Genomic DNA, 18,523 nt, shown 5'->3' on the forward strand with positions numbered 1-18,523 from the left:
AAACAATTACTTAATGAGGCTCTGTGCGTTTTGAGATTAGGAAAAAAATATACACAAATTTTATGCAATTCATAATTTTTCAGAGCGAGATGGTGCTCTGGTGGGAAGACACATGATAAGAGGCTAGATTTTTCCAGAGATAGATGTACTGGATAGAGAATCTGTATACAGACCCTGTAACTAATGCATTTTGAAAGTAATTACATTGTAGATGTAAGGTTACTTTTCTGAAGAAATCCTAGCACTTGTGTATAGCTAATGCTTTACTGGTTCCTCAAGCATGTTTTGAGGTGCACTATAAACCATCCTCTATTAGCAGCAGTTCTGTTACTGGTTTCATTTATAGGGCACTCAATTTGATGGAGGCTTTCAGCATGCTGGCCTATTAAAACTCATTAGATAGACATTGTGGCATGTCCATCTGCTCCATAATATCTGGGGTCATGGACATAAGAGTACCATTGATCTCTTATATAAACGTATTAAATTATTTGTCTCTTGGAACATAAAATTGAAGGGATGTTATCAACAACTGACAAAAACCACAGCGGAAAATCCTATTTTTATTTAATTTCATGTATTCTGCAAACAGGAGGAAATAAATGCAATAAATTGCTTGGTAACATTAGATTTTGGATAACTGTCACTTTTTTTTCCTAGCAGTCTGTGGTTCAAAAACCTGTGGTTTGAAAAACTTTTATTCCAGAACATGTTTTATTTAAATTTTAACACACCAAGCTGTTGTATGTCCCTCTTCTGTGCCCGAGTGGCCCCTCCCTCCTCCTGTAAGTAGCTTGCTATGGGGGCACCTGAGTCACAGCTCCCTGTGTCTTTTCAGACACACAGCCACGGCCCTGCCCCGGCCCGGCCCAGCCCGACCCCTTTCTCTCCTCATTTGCTGGCTGACTGACTTTGATGGCTCCGCTGCTGTGTTTCAGCAGGGAGAGTCCCGGGACGGCGGAGGCATTCATGGACATAGCTGGATAGAGATGGGCTTAGGTAAGTATTAAGGGGGCGGAGGGGGGGGGGCTGTTGCACACAGAAGACTTTTTATCTTCATGCATAGAATGCATGAAGATAAAAGACCTTCCTGACTTTACAATCCCTTTAACCACTTCAGATCCGGAAGGTTTTACCCCCTTAATGACCAGGCCATTTTTTGCGGTTCAGCACTGTGTTGCTTTAACTGACAATTGCATGGTCGTGCGATGACATACCTAAATACAATTGATGTCCTTTTTTCCCCCACAAATAGAGCTTTCTTTTGGTGGTAATTGATCACCTCTGCGATTTTTTTGTTTTTGCGCTATAAACAAAGAAGCGTACATTTTGAAAAAACACCAATATTTTCTACTTTCTGCTCTAAAACATTCCCAATAAAAAAAAAATTTAAAAATCTAATTTTTTTATCAGTTTAAGCCAATTTGTATTCTGCTACATATTTTGGTAAAGAAATCCCAAAAAGCGTATATTAACCACTTTAGCACTAGCCACTGTGCTGCTACTGCGGCACAGTGGCTCGTTATCGTCTAGCGACGTAAACCTACGTCGCTAGACTCCTCCCCTGTAAGCGGCGCTCGCGCGCCGCCGGAGGCGCGCTCCCGCTGTTTTCATTCACAGCGGGAGTCGGGCCAGGGGAGGAGCGGCGGCGATTGCCGCTGCTCTGCCCCGATCGTCGGGGAATCCAGTTTGGAGATCCGCCCGCCTGTGTAAACAGAGCGGGCGGATCTCCTAAGTGACAGATCGGAGTGTTCAGCATAGCTGAACATCCGATCTGTCCCTGGCTCACTCAGTCACCTCCCCCCCCCCCCACACGTTAGTAAGCACCAGGCATACATTAACCCCTCCCTCTCCAATAAAATTAACCCCTTCCCTGCCAGTGTCATTTTTACAGTAACAGTGCATATTTATAGCACTGATTACTGCAGTAATGTCACTGGTACCCCCAAAAGTGTCAAAAATGTCAGTCAAGGGTCCGATCTGTCCGCCGCAATGTCGCAGTCCCGCAAAAAAAATCGCAGATCGCCGCCATTACGCGTTAAAAAAAACACCAAAAATTACATAAATCTTTCCCTTAGTAAACGCAATAACTTTTGCGCTAACCAATCAAAATACGCTTATTGCGATTTTTTTTTTTACCAAACATGGGTAGCAGAAAACAAATTGGCCAAAAATTTAAAAAAAAATTGATTTTTACATCTTTTTTGGGGGGAATTTCATATAAAAAAAATGTTAAAAATATTGTTATTTTTTCAAAATAAACGCTCTTTTTTTGTTTATAGCGCAAAAAGTAAAAATCGCACAGGTGATCAAACACCACTAAAAGAAAGCTCTGTTTGTGGGAAAAAAAGGACGTAAATTTCGTTTGGGTACGGCGTCGCATGACCGCGCAATTGTCAGTTAAAGTCGCACAGCGCCGAATCGCAAAAAGTGGCCCAGACGTAAGACCGCAAAATGCTCTAGTGGTAAAGTGATTAATTGGTTTGCGCAAAAGTTCTAGCATTTTTCAAACTACGGGATAGATTTATGGACTTTTTATTTTGGTTATTTTTATTAGTAATGGTGGCGATTTGCGATTTTTATCGGGACTGTGACATTGCAGCAGACAGAACAGTCCCCTAACTGACATTTTTGATACTTTTTGGGGACCAGTGACGTTAATACAGTAATCAGTTCTAAATAATATGCACTGTTACTGTATAAAGGACACTGGCAGGGAAGGGGCTAACTCTGGGGGTGATCAAGGGGTTAAATGTGTTACATTTTGTGCTTACTAACTGTGTGGGGGGATGGGTTTGACAGAGGCAGACAGAACGGCGGTCTGCGCGAAATCACATACCTGTACGTGATTTCGCTCTTCCTGGTCTGGGGCGCGCAGGGGCACTGCTAGCGACTAGACACAGCAGGAGCGCGGCTCCGGCGGCGAGTGCACTGCCGAAACCGTGTGCAAATAAACATGTAGATCTACGTGATTATGTGCAGCCAAGCCGCCCTTGCCACTGTAAATCTGCATGGGACGACCGCCAAGCGGCTAAGGAAACCCTGTTTCTTTTCAGTTTCTTTCTAGCGGATAGTAAAATTATTCACATAACAGTGGGAGGGGAAGGACAGATCTACTTGTTGGCCACAAGCTTCTGTTTAATGAGAAATCCCATCTCTGAAACTTGAATTAGAAAACATGTAGTCAACCAGAGTCCCTTTTTGTTGTTCATACATGTATTACATATAGTGTTACTAAACCCACAACAGTAAAATCAGTCTGTATATGCAGTAAAGCATGCTTGTTACCAGCTGTGGAACCTAAGGGGTTAATCCTTCTCATTGTGTATAAAGGCAGTTTGATCATGTCTCTCTGATCCTCCTCCTTCTTTCACTGTCTCCAAAAAATAACCTGATATTTACAGAGCCAGGGGACAGGGCTGCACATGCTCAGTATTGCTAGAGAGTTTGTTTTTTTTGTTTTTTCTTGGGAGAATGCATGTGATCAGCACAGGGCCAATCCGCACTGCCCAGACAAAGGATCAGGGGAGAATGAAAACTCCTTCTACAAGCTTTACTAGAAACTGATACAAGCCACAAGGCTGCTATATACTGCTGATGAGAAAATGTTCTGTGTACTGTGGGAGACCTTCTTTTTTCAGATGTCAAGGCACACTGATGCCACTGGCAGGGGAATACACACAATAGATTAAACAATATTGAACTGAAATAAATCACGCTGGCTTGCAATTAAGTTTGGCTGTCATTTTTCATAGCGGACTGAATAGACCAATAATTTTTTGTTTCAAATTAAATGGGTGTGACCTCTGTGTTTCGGATGTGTGGATGGGTCTGTATGTTGGCAAGAGTAATTTTGCCTTATTTTAATGGACTGTAAATACAACATTTTAACACTGACCTCCAATATAAGGAGGAACTTCTACTCTGACCATCACTGTAAGGGGACACTTTTGCACTGACCTCCAATTTAAGGGGCCACTGAACACTAATTAAGGGAGAACAACACTGACCTCTAAAGTAATTTGGCACTTTCCAGCTGAAAAGCAATACTGTAACTTTTGATGTAAGAGGGTATTTTGCACTGACCACCAATGAAAGAGGGCATTTTCTATTTTTACACTACTTTTTACAGTTTATTTTTTGGCCATTATTTATTTATTTTCTTTACATTTTATAGCACACGTATGAGCTCCAGATTTTATACTATGCATTGCCCTGACTACCTGGGGCTAGTGCGTTTGTTGAGTTGTTTGACACATTGCTTCCTCTCAATACAGCCAAGATCACAGACTGAGTTGAAGTTGAGGACTGGTAATAGAGAATGATGGCAGTCACTTACTTTATCCAGGGGCAGTGTGCCTGTATTTTTTTATGACTGGTCTCTATCCTCAGCTTGGTGTATGTAGCAGACCATAGCAGAGCAGTGCTCAGGGAATAAACACTACACTGACTCTAAAGTGTAAAGTGTATTATTTTATTTAAAGGCAGTTATATGTCAGTTATTGATGAAGAGTACTCGGGGGGGGGGGGGGACAATCCTTGTTTTTTCTCTAAGGTGCAAATACCTTTAAATTTTTTATTTTGAGTTAAAGCGGAGTTCCACCCAAAAGTGGAACTTCCGCTTTAGGGAGTCCTGACCCCCCGACATGCCACATTTGGCATGTCATTTTTTGGGGGGGGGGAGCGGGTACCTAGTTTTGACAGGTACCCGCTCCCACTTCGCTCGGAGCGCCGCGGCGCCCTGAGCGGAAGTTCTCCTCTCCCCCTCCCTCCCTGCAATCTTCTGGGACACGTCAGAGGTCCCAGAAGATTGCCGGCCAATCACGGCGCGCAGCGCGACTCGCGCATGCGCAGTGGGTACCCGGCTGTGAAGCCGCAAACTGTAACAGCTGGGTGCCCACAGCAGTGATGCCGGCGCCGAGGGAGAGGATCGAGGCTTCCGGCGGCCGCATCGCTGGACCGTTGGACAGGTGAGTAAATGGCTGGAACTCCGCTTTAAGAGTTCTAAAGAAGTATAGAAATAAGAAAGAAGGTTACCTATTAGTATGGGGAACCAAAACAATTAGTTAATGAGGCTCTGTGCGTTTTGGGATTAGGAAAAAAATATACACACATTTTATACAATGTAAGCATTGAAAAACATACCTGTTCACTCCACAGCACGGGTCAAAATGTCAGGTAAAAAACCTGGTACAAACATTAACCTTAGTATGGTAGATATTATGGCTAATTAACTCATATGTGCGCTTATCTGGGGAACATATATCTCAGAGGTGTGCACAGCCTATTGAATTGTGGTGTGCATCTCAAAGCTTAAACATGTGTGTGTGCATGTGTATATATACAGACGCTGTCAGTAGAGCAGTGGATGGTGTCCGTAGGGCAGAGATTGGTGTCAGTCGTTTTTATTTTTTTTTATTTTTTTTTTTTTATAATTTTTTACAATTTTATTTTCTTTATTCTTTTTTTACAAATTTTTTAGGAGCCCCATTAGGGGACTTTGTTGAAAGATCAAGGGTTTAAACAGGGGGAATCTGCCCCACACAGGGTTATTGGAGTGTGCCCAGGCACATCTAGCACACCCTGTGCGGCCCTAAAGCAATATCGCATATGTAATAATGCAGTTTATTTTAGCAGAACTAGATATACATCAGATGTAAAATCTATACCTGTTTTTGCTTTTGAGTCTGTCAGATATTGTTGTTCCTGCATATGCGCACAGTATGAATTAAAGCTAGTTAGCTCAGGAAATTGGCTCAATCATTGCATTCTTATATTAACATGTAACACACAGTGATAATGGCATGGCATTATATGCTATTGATAACATTGTAGCAATAGCTCTTAGGCCCCTTTCACACATGCTGTCCGTTTGTCCGTTTTTCATCCATCCGTTGACAGATGAAAAACGGACATCAGTGTATCTCTATGTAAAAACGGACGACAACGGATGATCATCAGTTAACATCCGTTTTCATCCGCTTCCGTTAATGTCCGTTTTTTTGAACGGATGAATGCCCTATTTTTCATCCGTCAAAAAAACGGATCGGACGAAAAACGGATGACATGGATGTCAACTGATGAAAACGGACGACAACGGATGAAAAACGGATAACAACTGATGAAAAACGGACGACAACTGATGAAAAACTGATGAAAAACGGATAACAACTGACGAAAAACGGATGACAACTGACGAAAAATGGATGAAAAACGGATGGAAAACTGATACATTTGACGTGACTGAACTGATGAACTGAACGGATGGTATGTGTGAAAGGGGCCTTAGGCCCCTTTCACACAGGCGGACCGTTCAGATCCGCCTGTCCGTTTTTTTGGCGGATCTGAACGGTCCCCCCCATGCATTCCTATGGGGCATCGGATGTCAGCGGAGACATGTCCGCTGACATCCGACCCGATCCGATCCGTCAAATCTGGACGGATGGAAACCCTATTTTCCATCCGTCCAGCGGATCGGATCGGATGGGATCGGGTGAGAACGGACTGACGGTCCGTTGACATCCGATCTCCCCCATAGAGATGCATGGGGAACTGTCAGCTGTGTCTCCGCACAGAGCGCGGAGACACAGCTGTCCTCCTGCTGCTCAGCGGGGGATCGGCGGCTCGATCCCCCACTGAGAAAAACGCACTCCGTCCAACGGACGGAGTGTGTGAAAGGGGCCTTAGAGAGGCTGTACTAAGAAAGCATTATCATTGTTGCTGCTTAACCACTTCCAGCCCAAGGACGTCATACGACGTCCTGGATTTGAGTGGAGATATTTGAATGATGCCTGCAGCTGCAGGCAACATTCAGATATAATCTTTTGCAGCCAGTGATTCCCTACACCGTAATAACAATCATAAAGGTAGTTCAGGAGCTTGATCGTTTTTACAGACGGCGGAAGGGGCCCTCCCTGCTTCTACCGGCTCCCCTGTGTGATTGGTAAGCCGGAGAAGAAATTCGCCGGTGGCAGAAGTTCACCATAGAAAATGCCAAAGATCAGATGGACCCTGGCAGTCTCTATGACCTTCGGAGGCCCGGGCGCGATGTTGTAAACACTGCCGTGTACTTGGCTGAAAAGGCAGAGATCGTGTTTTTTTTTGTTTTTTTTCATCGAAGTCTTTCCTGCCTAGAGGAGAGATGTGGGGCCTTATAGACCCCACATCTCTCCATAAAGAGGACCTGTCATGCCCTATTCCTATTACAAGGGATGTTTACATTCCTTGTAATAAGAATAAAAGTGATCGAAAAAAAATTTAAAGGGAAAGTCTAACAATATGAAAGTAAAGCGCCCCCGTCCCTGCATGCTCGCACACAGAAGCGAACACATACGTACGTCCCTCCACATACAGTGCCTTGCGAAAGTATTCTGCCCCCTTGAACTTTGCGACCTTTTGCCACATTTCAGGCTTCAAACATAAAGATATAAAACTGTAATTTTTTGTGAAGAATCAACAACAAGTGGGACACAATCATGAAGTGGAACGAAATTTATTGGATATTTCAAACTTTTTTAACAAATAAAAAACTGAAAAATTAGGCGTGCAAAATACAATACAATACTTTGTAGCGCCACCCTTTGCTGCGATTACAGCTGTAAGTCGCTTGGGGTATGTCTCTATCAGTTTTGCACATCGAGAGACTGAAATTTTTGCCCATTCTTCATTGCAAAACAGCTCGAGCTCAGTGAGGTTGGATGGAGAGCGTTTGAACAGCAGCTTTCAGTTCTTTCCACAGATTCTCGATTGGATTCAGGTCTGGACTTTGACTTGGCCATTCTAACACCTGGATATGTTTATTTGTGAACCATTCCATTGTAGATTTACCTTTTATGTTTTGGATCATTGTCTTGTTGGAAGACAAATCTCCGTCCCAGTCTCAGGTCTTTTGCAGACTCCATCAGGTTTTCTTCCAGAATGGTCCTGTATTTGGCTCCATCCATCTTCCCATCAATTTTAACCATCTTCCCTGTCCCTGCTGAAGAAAATCAGGCCCAAACCATGATGCTGCCACCACCATGTTTGACAGTGGGGATGGTGTGTTCAGGGTGATGAGCTGTGTTGCTTTTACGTCAAACATAACGTTTTGCATTGTTGCCAAAAAGTTTGATTTTGGTTTCATCTGACCAGAGCACCTTCTTCCACATGTTTGGTGTGTCTCCCAGGTGGCTTGTGGCAAACTTTAAACGACACTTTTTATGGATATCTTTAAGAAATGGCTTTCTTCTTGCCACTCTTCCATAAAGGCCAGATTTGTGCAGTATACGACTGATTGTTGTCCTATGGACAGAGTCTCCCACCTCAGCTGTAGATCTCTGCAGTTCATCCAGAGTGATCATGGGCCTTTTGGCTGCATCTCTGATCAGTCTTCTCCTTGTATGAGCTGAAAGTTTAGAGGGACGACCAGGTCTTCGTAGATTTGCAGTGGTCTGATACTCCTTCCATTTCAATATTATCGCTTGCACAGTGCTCCTTGGGATGTTTAAAGCTTGGGAAATCTTTTTTTATCCAAATCCGGCTTTAAACTTCTCCACAACAGTATCTCGGACCTGCCTGGTGTGTTCCTTGTTCTTCATGATGCTCTCTGTGCTTTAAACAGACCTCTGAGACTATCACAGTGCAGGTGCATTTATACGGAGACTTGATTACACACAGGTGGATTCTATTTATCATCATTAGTCATTTAGGTCAACATTGTATCATTCAGAGATCCTCACTGAACTTCTGGAGAGAGTTTGCTGCAATGAAAGTAAAGGGGCTGAATAATTTTGCACGCCCAATTTTCAGGTTTTTGTTAAAAAGGTTGAAATATCCAATAAATTTCATTCCACTTCATGATTTTGACCCACTTGTTGTTGATTCTTCACAAAAAATTACAGTTTTATATCTTTGTTTGAAGCCTGAAATGTGGCAAAAGGTCGCAAAGTTCAAGGGGGCCGAATACTTTCGCAAGGCACTGTATGTAAAAGATGTTCAAACCACACTTGAGAAATCGCTGCGAACGTTAGAGTGAGAGAAACAATTCTAGCCCAAGATCTCCTCTTTAACTCTAAACTGGTAACCTGTAAAAAATTGAGATTTTTAAGTACCGAAGTTTGGCACCATTCCACAATGCACAATTTTAAAGCATGACATGTTAGGTATCTATTTACTTAGGATAACATCATCTTTCACATTAAAGAAACATATTGGGCTGACTTTTTTTTTTTTAATTCATGAAACCTCTTTTTTTTTTTTTTTTTTAAAAAAAACATTTGAAAAATTGCTGCGCAAATACCGTGTTACATAAAAAAATTGCAACGCCCGCCGTTTTATTTCTTAGGGTCTCTGATAAAAAACATATATAATGTTTACAGGTTATGCATAATTTTCCTGCCAAAAATGTATGATTATACATATAGGAGAGGAGTGCCAGAATAGGCCCAGTATGGAAGCGGTTTAAGCTAGACTCCAGGCAAAAGGCAACATACACAGAATAAATATATATGTGGCAGCCAACAAAGAATTTGTGTTCAGTCCATTCATTCCTGAGATTTACACAGTTCTGTCACATAGAACAACCCTGCCTGGCAATCCACACAGCACAGCAGCCTGCTCTACGCAGCCTGCTGATGTGAATGCAGAACCATAAACCTTTTCCTGTCAAAAGTTCCCTCCAGGTTCTGTCTCCACTCTCTTAAAGCCAAGCCCTGGGCAGAAATGTGTTCATCATTTGCCATAAAGGTGTTCAGCTACTGAGAAATCACCACAAGGAGGGCTCAGTCCCCTTAGTTCCCGTTTAGAAAGACTGGTGGCCACTATTTTCCCAGCCACCAGTCTCGTAACATCCTCTCAGTAATTTAATTTTTAGTACGCCGCCCACTGTAGTGGGAGGACTAAGGAGCTTTAGACTACAGATCTGACCCTGCCCCACAATTACCTCATACTTTGACTGACCGGTTAGGAGACGCCTGGGCTATCTCCCCCTATTCACAAATCCTAGCCACATATCCACACCCTATCCCACCCATCGAAACTACAATTCCCATAGCATCATGGGAATTGTATTTACTCCAAGCGTTGCCGTACAATGAGCAATACAATGAGCAGACCATACACCATTATCTACTCGACCTCCCTCCTGCAATCTTTGCCACCCCTCTTGTAATCTCAGCCAGCCTCACCGCCAATATTAACCACCCCTCTTCTGAAATGTCTACCAGCCACCCCAGCACCCACTGTACCTGCACCCATCCTGTTTTCAATACCACTACAACTGCACCCCCCTTTTATTGCTATTTACTACTTTCACACCCACTGCATAAATTACCATACCTGCAGTTGCCCTTATTCTCCGCACACATTGCTCCTTTATGCCCCCTTCTTTTATCAACACTTGTACCCTCCCCCATAGCACAGCATTTACTGTTCCTACAACAGCTGTTTTTTGAGCACCCACCCATTCTCAATACTTACTTCACCTGCACACTCCTTATCCTCCACCATGTCTGCAGTCCCCCTTCTCTCACTATCCATCCCATTCTTCCACTCCCTCTCTGTACCCACCACCCCCGCAGCCCCCTTCTTTCATATTCACCTTGCCTGAACCACCCCAACCCAGCTCTGCTTCATGCTTGCTTCTTTTTTTACCACCCACCGTGTCTGCGCTTCCCCTTCCACCACTTCACCTGTATCCTGCCTCCCACCACTGCGTCTGTGCTCGTTTCCCCCCACTCCTCTCTGGACTCCAAAACCGCACTACACTTTCACTACTGCATCTTTGCTGCCCCCCATACTGCACACTCCCCCCTGCTCTCACCACCACAACTGCACCCTTTACACCACCACGCCTGCAGATCTTCCGCTACCAAATGACTCTTACCAGTCCTCTTCTAAACGCTACTTCTTTACCCCCTGCTTTAACCACCATGCCTGTACATCCCTTCTCACAGCTGTACTTTCTCCCCTCTCTCACTCCATGTTAACATACCCCCCTCAACATACCTTCTACCTCCTCTCACCAATTTGCCTGTGCATGCTTTCCCTCACTTTCACACACCTGCACCACCACTACCACCACCTTGCCCATAGACCCATATTTCACCCTGTATTTGCACAAAGTGCTCCCTCAACCTCCTTCCTCCACAGCTGCCCCCACTCATTACCTGTATATGCAGTCTTTTTCTAATACCCTCTCCTATAAAAGACACCACCCATGGACAGTTTTTAATACAAAGGTCATATAAGCCCATAATCTGAAATGAACTTGGACATTTTTTACAAGTTTCAGGTCTTTCCCTTCATGTTTGGTATCCCGCAGTGCAGAAGAGCTCACGTCAGAACAAGTGTTGTTTTTTTTTTTTTTTTAGCTATATGTCATAATGATTAACAATTTGATGTACCTGTGGAAGATAGCATTTTATGTCTTAAGTTACAGGTTGTCCTAAAATATATTAATCATTGATATATTAATCAACAGGCCGAGAACACGTAACTGATATGTTATTTCCAATATAGTATTCTTGCTATGCTTTGCTTTCTCAGTGTAACAGAAAAAAAGATGTACTGCCTATATTTCTATGTAGAGGAATGCTTAGTGTTTGAGAAAGAAAGATCAAATAAATAGGCATATAGTACACCTGCCCAACCAAGCAAAAATACTTTAATTCCTGCATTGGGACCTTGTGTATGAAAGGGTGGGATGTTTCCCCATATACAGGCGGTCCCCGGGTTACAAACAAGATGGGGACTGCAGGTTTTTGTCGGTACAGGTACGTTTTATAAGTGTAGCCCCAGCCAAAGGAATAATGTAAGGTTTTTAGGTAGCATAGGGAAGGGTTACCACCCCTGTACCATTTGTTTTGCTGTCTGTACCCCTGTTCAGAAGGTTTCACCTCACTTTCTGTCCCTATGACAACTGGATTTAAAATTTTTGGGTTGTTGCGGAAACAAGGATTGGTAATAAAGCTTCAGTGGAGACACCTTTTTTCCATAAGAACTCTTAACAGGAGTGAATTTCCCTTCCTAGGGGTAGATTTCTCCTTCCACTTCCTGTTGTCTCTCCCTCTGTAAGTAGGAGTCGTTTGTAAGTCAGATGTTTGTAACCCGGGGACTGCATGTATATGCAGATTAGCATACACACACACCTATGGGTTTCCTTGGCATGCTTTTCTAAGTTTTAGCTCTAGACCTCCTTTACTGATATCTCAGAATGTTTGGTGTTATTATTATTTTTTTCATTTTGTGCTCCAATAATTGTGCAAGCTATATTTTTCTTGCAGTGGAAACCATATATTTCAAGGCTTGGCTGCTGGAATTGCAGTAAATGAAAACGGAAGAGGTCAAATTACAGGTATTGTTCAATATTCACAAATCTATTATAAATTCACTAATTAATTATTTCAGCAGTTTTCGTATATTTTTTTTCTCATCACTTTTAAAAGTGTATCTATATAATAATTTTGGAGTTGGTACAGTGTGGCAGTTTGTAGTAGATCCATTATTTTTGGCTGAGTAATCTCAGCATAATAAGTGTATCTAATTTATATAATTTTGTTGCAATATATGTCTGGTGTGCTCTGTTCTGCAGAATATGTTGTTGCTATACAAGAAAAAAAAAAGACTAAGAGAGAGGATTACTACTAAGAATATTCCAAATACATTAGAGCGGTTTCACAAGTCCTGCATGCTGCATCGTTGATGCACTTTGAGAAATGCTCCAAAAACTCAGGACATAATAGACATCTATGGCAAACCATGGGTAACCTGCACAAAAACTTGCAGGTACACTGTGCTGCACCCATGCCACAGCCAAACCACAGCACAACAGTGCAGAGGTCTCTTAAAAAAAACATTATCAGTGCCAGCCCAGCTCCACCTTTACAACAAAAGCGATTGGTTGATATTGACTCAGATTTATTATGAAGCCTGTTGTTAGCCTATTTTCCCTGTTTGCCCATTACATTTGAAAATCTTGCAAGTGGCATCTAACGTCTTCCTCTTAGGAGCTTGCGTGTCAGTGACTCATCCCCTACATTTTGCCATGCAAGCAGCAATGTAACAGAGCATTTGTTTTTTTTGTTTTTTTTTAACAAAGCGGGGTGCTTTATTTCAGACAAAGCAATACAGCATAACAGAACACAATTCATGGTCTAGTACAGTATTTACCAAGGGGGCGTACATACATGATAGAATGACAGACAATCAAAACCATTAAGGAACTGGTACACAGCAGAAGTTAGACATGACAAATCATGAGTAATTTACACACTACAGACCTCCCACACTAGAGAAAAGATCATCTTGCACCAGGCTCATAGCAAGATGAAGTTATAAGGGGAGAAGGAAAGGGCAAAAAAAGAAGGTAAGGGGGGGAAAGAAAGGAGGTAAAGGGAAAAGTTGGGGGGGGGGCAGGGGCAAAACATGAGAAACCAGCAGGAAGGAAATAGCAAATAGAGAGGGTAAACCCATCCATTACCAGGTCCTGTGCAAAATGTGGAGATCATAGGGGGAATGCCTAAGGTCAGGGTCCAAGGAGACCATACCTTATCAAACTTTCAGGGGCATCCACTGTTAAAAGAGTGATTTTACATGGCAGCCATCAGCCCAGCCCACACTATGTCAAGAAACTTCCAAAAGCCCCAAGCGCTCTTGGAATTTTGTAGATATATGGTTTGTTTTACTAAAGGCAAATAGGTTGTGCACTTTGCAAGTGCACGTGCTCAAATGTTCCCTAGAGCTTAGTAAATGTGTTAAAGCGGAGTTCCAGCCTTTTCTGTGTTTATTAAAAGTCAGTAGTTACAAAACTTTAGCTGCTGACTTTTTATGAACACACACTCGCCTGTCCCAGGATCCAGCGATGCGGCTGCCCAAAGCCTTGATCCTCTCCTTCTCCTCTCCGTGGCGCCGGCATCACTAGTGTGGGCACCTGACTGTGACAGCTTGCGGGCTCACAGCCGGGTGCGCACTGCGCATGCGTGAGTTCTGTGCATTCTGAATGGCCAGGCAATCGTCTGGAACCTGTGACCAAATGTGGCATGTCAGGGGGTCAAGAGTACCTAAAGCAGAAGTTCCACTTTTAGGTGGAACTCCGCTTTAAAGCTCTGCTGGTTTTCATCATTCTATCGTGTGTAAGCAAAACATTTTTTTTTTCAGATTTCTTGCACCCGATTGGGTATTCTTTACAAAGTGAGGCTTAACGACATTTAAATTATTAAGGAAAATGAGTGCAACTGCCCTTGCAGAGTGCACAGTCTATTATCTTTAGTAAAATCCACCACATTGCGTGGCCAGGGCTGGGGGCAGGTATGTGGGCAGACAGCTCCATGTAATTCTAATACCATGCTGCTATGATGCTTGTGGTATGGCAGGGTGCTCTTAAATTAGGCATAAAATTAGGGAAAATTAATTTGAACATCATACTTCATGCCTATGAAATAAAGCGGTGCCTGCATAGCTATAAAATATATTTTTTTACTCTGGGTCAGGAAATGCGGTATGGGGGAAAGACTATATTCTATGCCCGAGCTTTAAACTAGTGCCTTGGCTTTAAACTAGTGGTACTTAGTAAAGCAATCCCCAATAAATATTGTAGTTTAAAAATATAACCATATTCTATAACCATGTAATGATATAATGTATAATGTATTACCATGGTGTGATAGAAACTATAATCCATAACCTAACATGACAAGGGGCCTCCTTTCAGTATGTTGAAAGAAAATGATTGTCTGCTATGCTAGTTTTTTTAGTGATCTGTGCTAGTAATTATTATAATTGCAGTAGCAGCTTCTCTTTTGTTCAGAATAATAACAGGGCTTCGATTTGTGCTTTAGGATTGGCTATTAAATCTAACAGAGGATTCTTTGGTGAACTTTGGGGGCAACGGGGGCCTAAAGCATGTTTGGCAGATAAAAAAATATGTGTATTATATATTCAATAACCGTTAAAATATTTTCTGTAGATTATATTAGATTATGTGTAAAATATCTGCTATGCATTAAATATAGTAGGCATATTTTCTGATGTCTCAATTTTACCAAATACTAGAATTGTTGGTGGCCCTTGCATCCCAATTTGTCACAGGCGACAAGGAAATAATAATTTTGCAAATCTTAGCTGCCTCTGTGCAAGAAACAAAAAAGTCCTGCTCTCTAGATTTCAATGTAGTAGAATGTTCAGATTGTCAGTTTATGCTGTCAGAAGCTTCAGAAAATTCAAATTAAAATACAAGTAGGACACCTGTCCAACCAAGCAAAAAAGACTTCATTTCCTAAAATAACAAGATGCCTGATTACCTTAAGTCACCCTAACGTGTCCATGAGGGTTTGATGTTCCCCCTTCTTCAACTCCCATCTTTCCCCTTGAGTTTTCAGTGCATTACACAACAGCCAAAACACATTTATCATTGTCTCTTCTTTTGACTTTGGCTGAATCTTTGTATCCCAGGCATGTCATTCACAGCTCAGGCAGCAATGATGGATATGGAGGAAAAGGACAATTTATTAATATGAAAAAATATAGAAGATGGCAGATTTTATAAGGATTGATGTCCTAAAATAGTAAAACACAAAAGATGAATTTTGTTATTTTTAGTGTACAATAAAACATTCAAGTTTTACTTGGTTTAGGGTTAAAAACAAAACGTAAAAGAAAAAAAAAGGTGCTTTTTATTTTATTTATATCATTTGTTTTATTTGCTCTTTATTTACTTGTATCTGCATTTCCCTGAATTTTTTATGAGCATTTGCTGATCTCGGCAGAGGCAGAGAAGGCCTTTGACCTGATCAAATGGAGCTTTATGAAACCTGTACGTGAATAATGGGACGAGGCAGGGGTGTCCCACGTTCCCCCTTAATCTTTGTTTTAGTGTTAGTGCTAGAGGGTTTAATGTGTCTTATCTGATCCAACTAAGATATCAAGGTTCTCCAAAGCCAGAGTACTAACAATAAGGTTGCAGCATATCCTGATACCCTCCTTTTCTTAGTGACAGGCTAAGAACTAACCATTCTTAACCTGTGGAAGGAATTACATACATACGTAGACCTTTCTAACTTCAAAATTAATGTACACAAATCAGAGGCACCAAACATTAATGTTTCCCATCATAATTCACAATGCATTCGGTCTAACTTTCCCCTCCCCTAGGCTCATCAAAATATTAAATGTCTTAAAAAAAAAAAAAATATTAAATATCTTGAAAAAGTATTCATATTTTTTCATGTTACAACCAAAAACGTAAATGTATTTTATTGGGATTTTATGTGATAGACCAATGTGGCACATAATTGGGAAGTGGAAGGGAAATGGTTTTCAAAATTTTCACATTTTTCAAATTCAACCCCCCCCCCCCCCCCCCGTCAGATTGGATGGAGAGCACCTGTGAACAGCAATTTTGAAGACTTGCCACAGATTCTCCGTTACAGTCTCAAGTCTTTTGCAGGCTCTAACAGGTTTTCTTCTAAGATTGCCCTGTATTTGGCTCAATCCACCTTCCCATCAACTCTGACAAGCTTCCCTGTCCCTGCTGAAGAAAAGTATCCCCACAACATGATGCTGCCATCACTATGTATCACGGTGGGGATGGTGTGTTCGGGGTGATGTGCAGTGTTAGTTTTCTGCCACACATAGCGTTTTGCTTTTAGGCCATAAAGTTTATATTTGGTATCATCTGACCAGAGCACCTTCTTCCACATGTTTGCTGTGTCCCCCACAGGGCTTCTTGCAAACTGCAAATGGGACCTCTTATGGCTTTCTTTTAACAATGGCCTTTTTCTTGCCACTCTTTCATAAAGGCCATAAATGGCAGATTTGTGGAGTGCACGACTCCACTAGTTGTCCTGTGGACAGATTCTCCCACCTGAGTTGTGGATCTCTGCCGCTCCTCCTAAGTTACCATGGGCTGCTTCTGTGATTGTTTTCCTTGCCCGGCCTGTCAGTTTAGGTGGACAGCCATGTCTTGGTAGGTTTGCAGTTGTGTCATTCTCTTTCCATTTGCAGGTGATGGATTGAACAGTGCTCCATGAGATGTTCAAAGCTTTGGATAATTTTTCATAACCTGTTTTTTTTTTTTGTTTTTTTTGTCAATTTCTTTTTATTGTTTAATGCAGAACACATCACAAAAACATCTCGCCACGCAGGGCGGAACTCAAACAATAGAAAAACCCTCCAGAACATCCTCCTCCCCTTCCCCCCAGTTCAGGTTTACCACCCTGCAGGCAACTCCACCTTCCCGGATGTAAGTCCCCCTGGGGAGGTAGGAATAGCCAAGTCAAAATATATACAGTGAAACATGTGCAGCCTCCGAGATGATAATGTAATTAGTCAGACATTCATGTACCTGTTATGCAATGATCAAGCCTAAATAAATCCCCAGTATTGAGAGAGAATTTTCCAGAGCAAGGTGTAGCTATTATCCATTACCTTCCAGCTAGCCTCTGCCCCGAGCGCCCATTACTAGGACCGCCTTATGTGACAGAGGCAAAACTCTCCAACCAGATCTTCCAAACTTTATCAAACTTTTTTGGGCAGCCCCTGCTCAAATATGTAGCTTTATAGAATGGAGTCCCTTTATTCACGAGTCCTTTCCAATAAGATAGTGTGTCACTGGCTTTTTCAAGTAGAGGATCAGCACCTTGCGAGCATACAGTAGAAGCATGCTAAGCAAAGTGCACTGATCACTAGTAGGCACTAGACCAAGTAAGCAAGTTGCCATGGTCAAAGACACTGGTACAGATGTGATCTCTGTGATACAGCATACAATGACAGCCCAGAACTCCTGCGCTACCGGGCTGTGCCAAAAGATATGACCGAAATTGGCCCAGAGAATGTTAGCAGCGCCAACACTCTACTGAAGTCCTCAGGTACATTTTGGATAATTTTGCTGGAGTATAATATATCCTATGTTCCCTCCTGGTTACCAGGGGAGAAGAGACAGGGAAGAGTTCCTTGTATAATTCTGATAACGATTTTTGCATGGACTCGTCCAGTAGGACATTCTCCAAATTTGAGGATTTAACTACCAATCTGGTGGAGCCAAACTAGGAGATAAATGTGTGTCTCAATTGAAGGTAGCTATATGGATGTGGGTTAGGCAGGCCCTTCATCTCCCATATAATGGGATCTGGTATAGAAAGAAAATGGGGAAATTGGGGATTCATCCACAGCTGCTAGGCCGGTGATAGGGATGCAGAAGCAGTTGCGAGTAATTTCTGAGCATTGTCCCAGCTCTTAATGGTAGCTCTCATTGTTCTTGTTAAGGGAAATTTGGCCCCAGGACCTCTATACACAAGGAGGCAGGGGCTCTCATATGAGCCCAGCACTGCTGCTTCTAATACTGTGATAGAATCTCCATCATCCACAAGGAGCCACCTACGTGCTAGGACACCCTGGCCAGCCAAGAAATATTTATATAGATGAGGCAGCGCAGGACCCCCTCCCCCCAGGGCTCCTGAAGAGCCCTAAGACCTATTCTGGGAGGTGAGTTTCCCCATATGAATGAACCAAAGATGCCATGCACCCAACAGAAGAAAGAACCCATAACCCA

General features: G+C 42.4%; 1 protein-coding gene across 1 annotated transcript in view; it reads left to right on the top strand.

Annotated features, from left to right (window-relative positions):
- FBXO10 (F-box protein 10) overlaps window positions 1–18,523 on the top strand; it is a 251,646-nt gene that overhangs the window by 105,688 nt on the left and 127,435 nt on the right. The window contains exon 5 of the mRNA XM_082265221.1: window positions 12,261–12,331. Within this exon, the coding sequence (XP_082121347.1) occupies window positions 12,261–12,331 (71 nt within the window). The remainder of the gene's footprint in view (window positions 1–12,260; window positions 12,332–18,523) is intronic.

This window comes from Pelophylax lessonae (genome assembly GCF_965119305.1).
Source record: "Pelophylax lessonae genome assembly, chromosome: 1".
NCBI classification, from domain to species: Eukaryota; Metazoa; Chordata; class Amphibia; order Anura; family Ranidae; genus Pelophylax; species Pelophylax lessonae.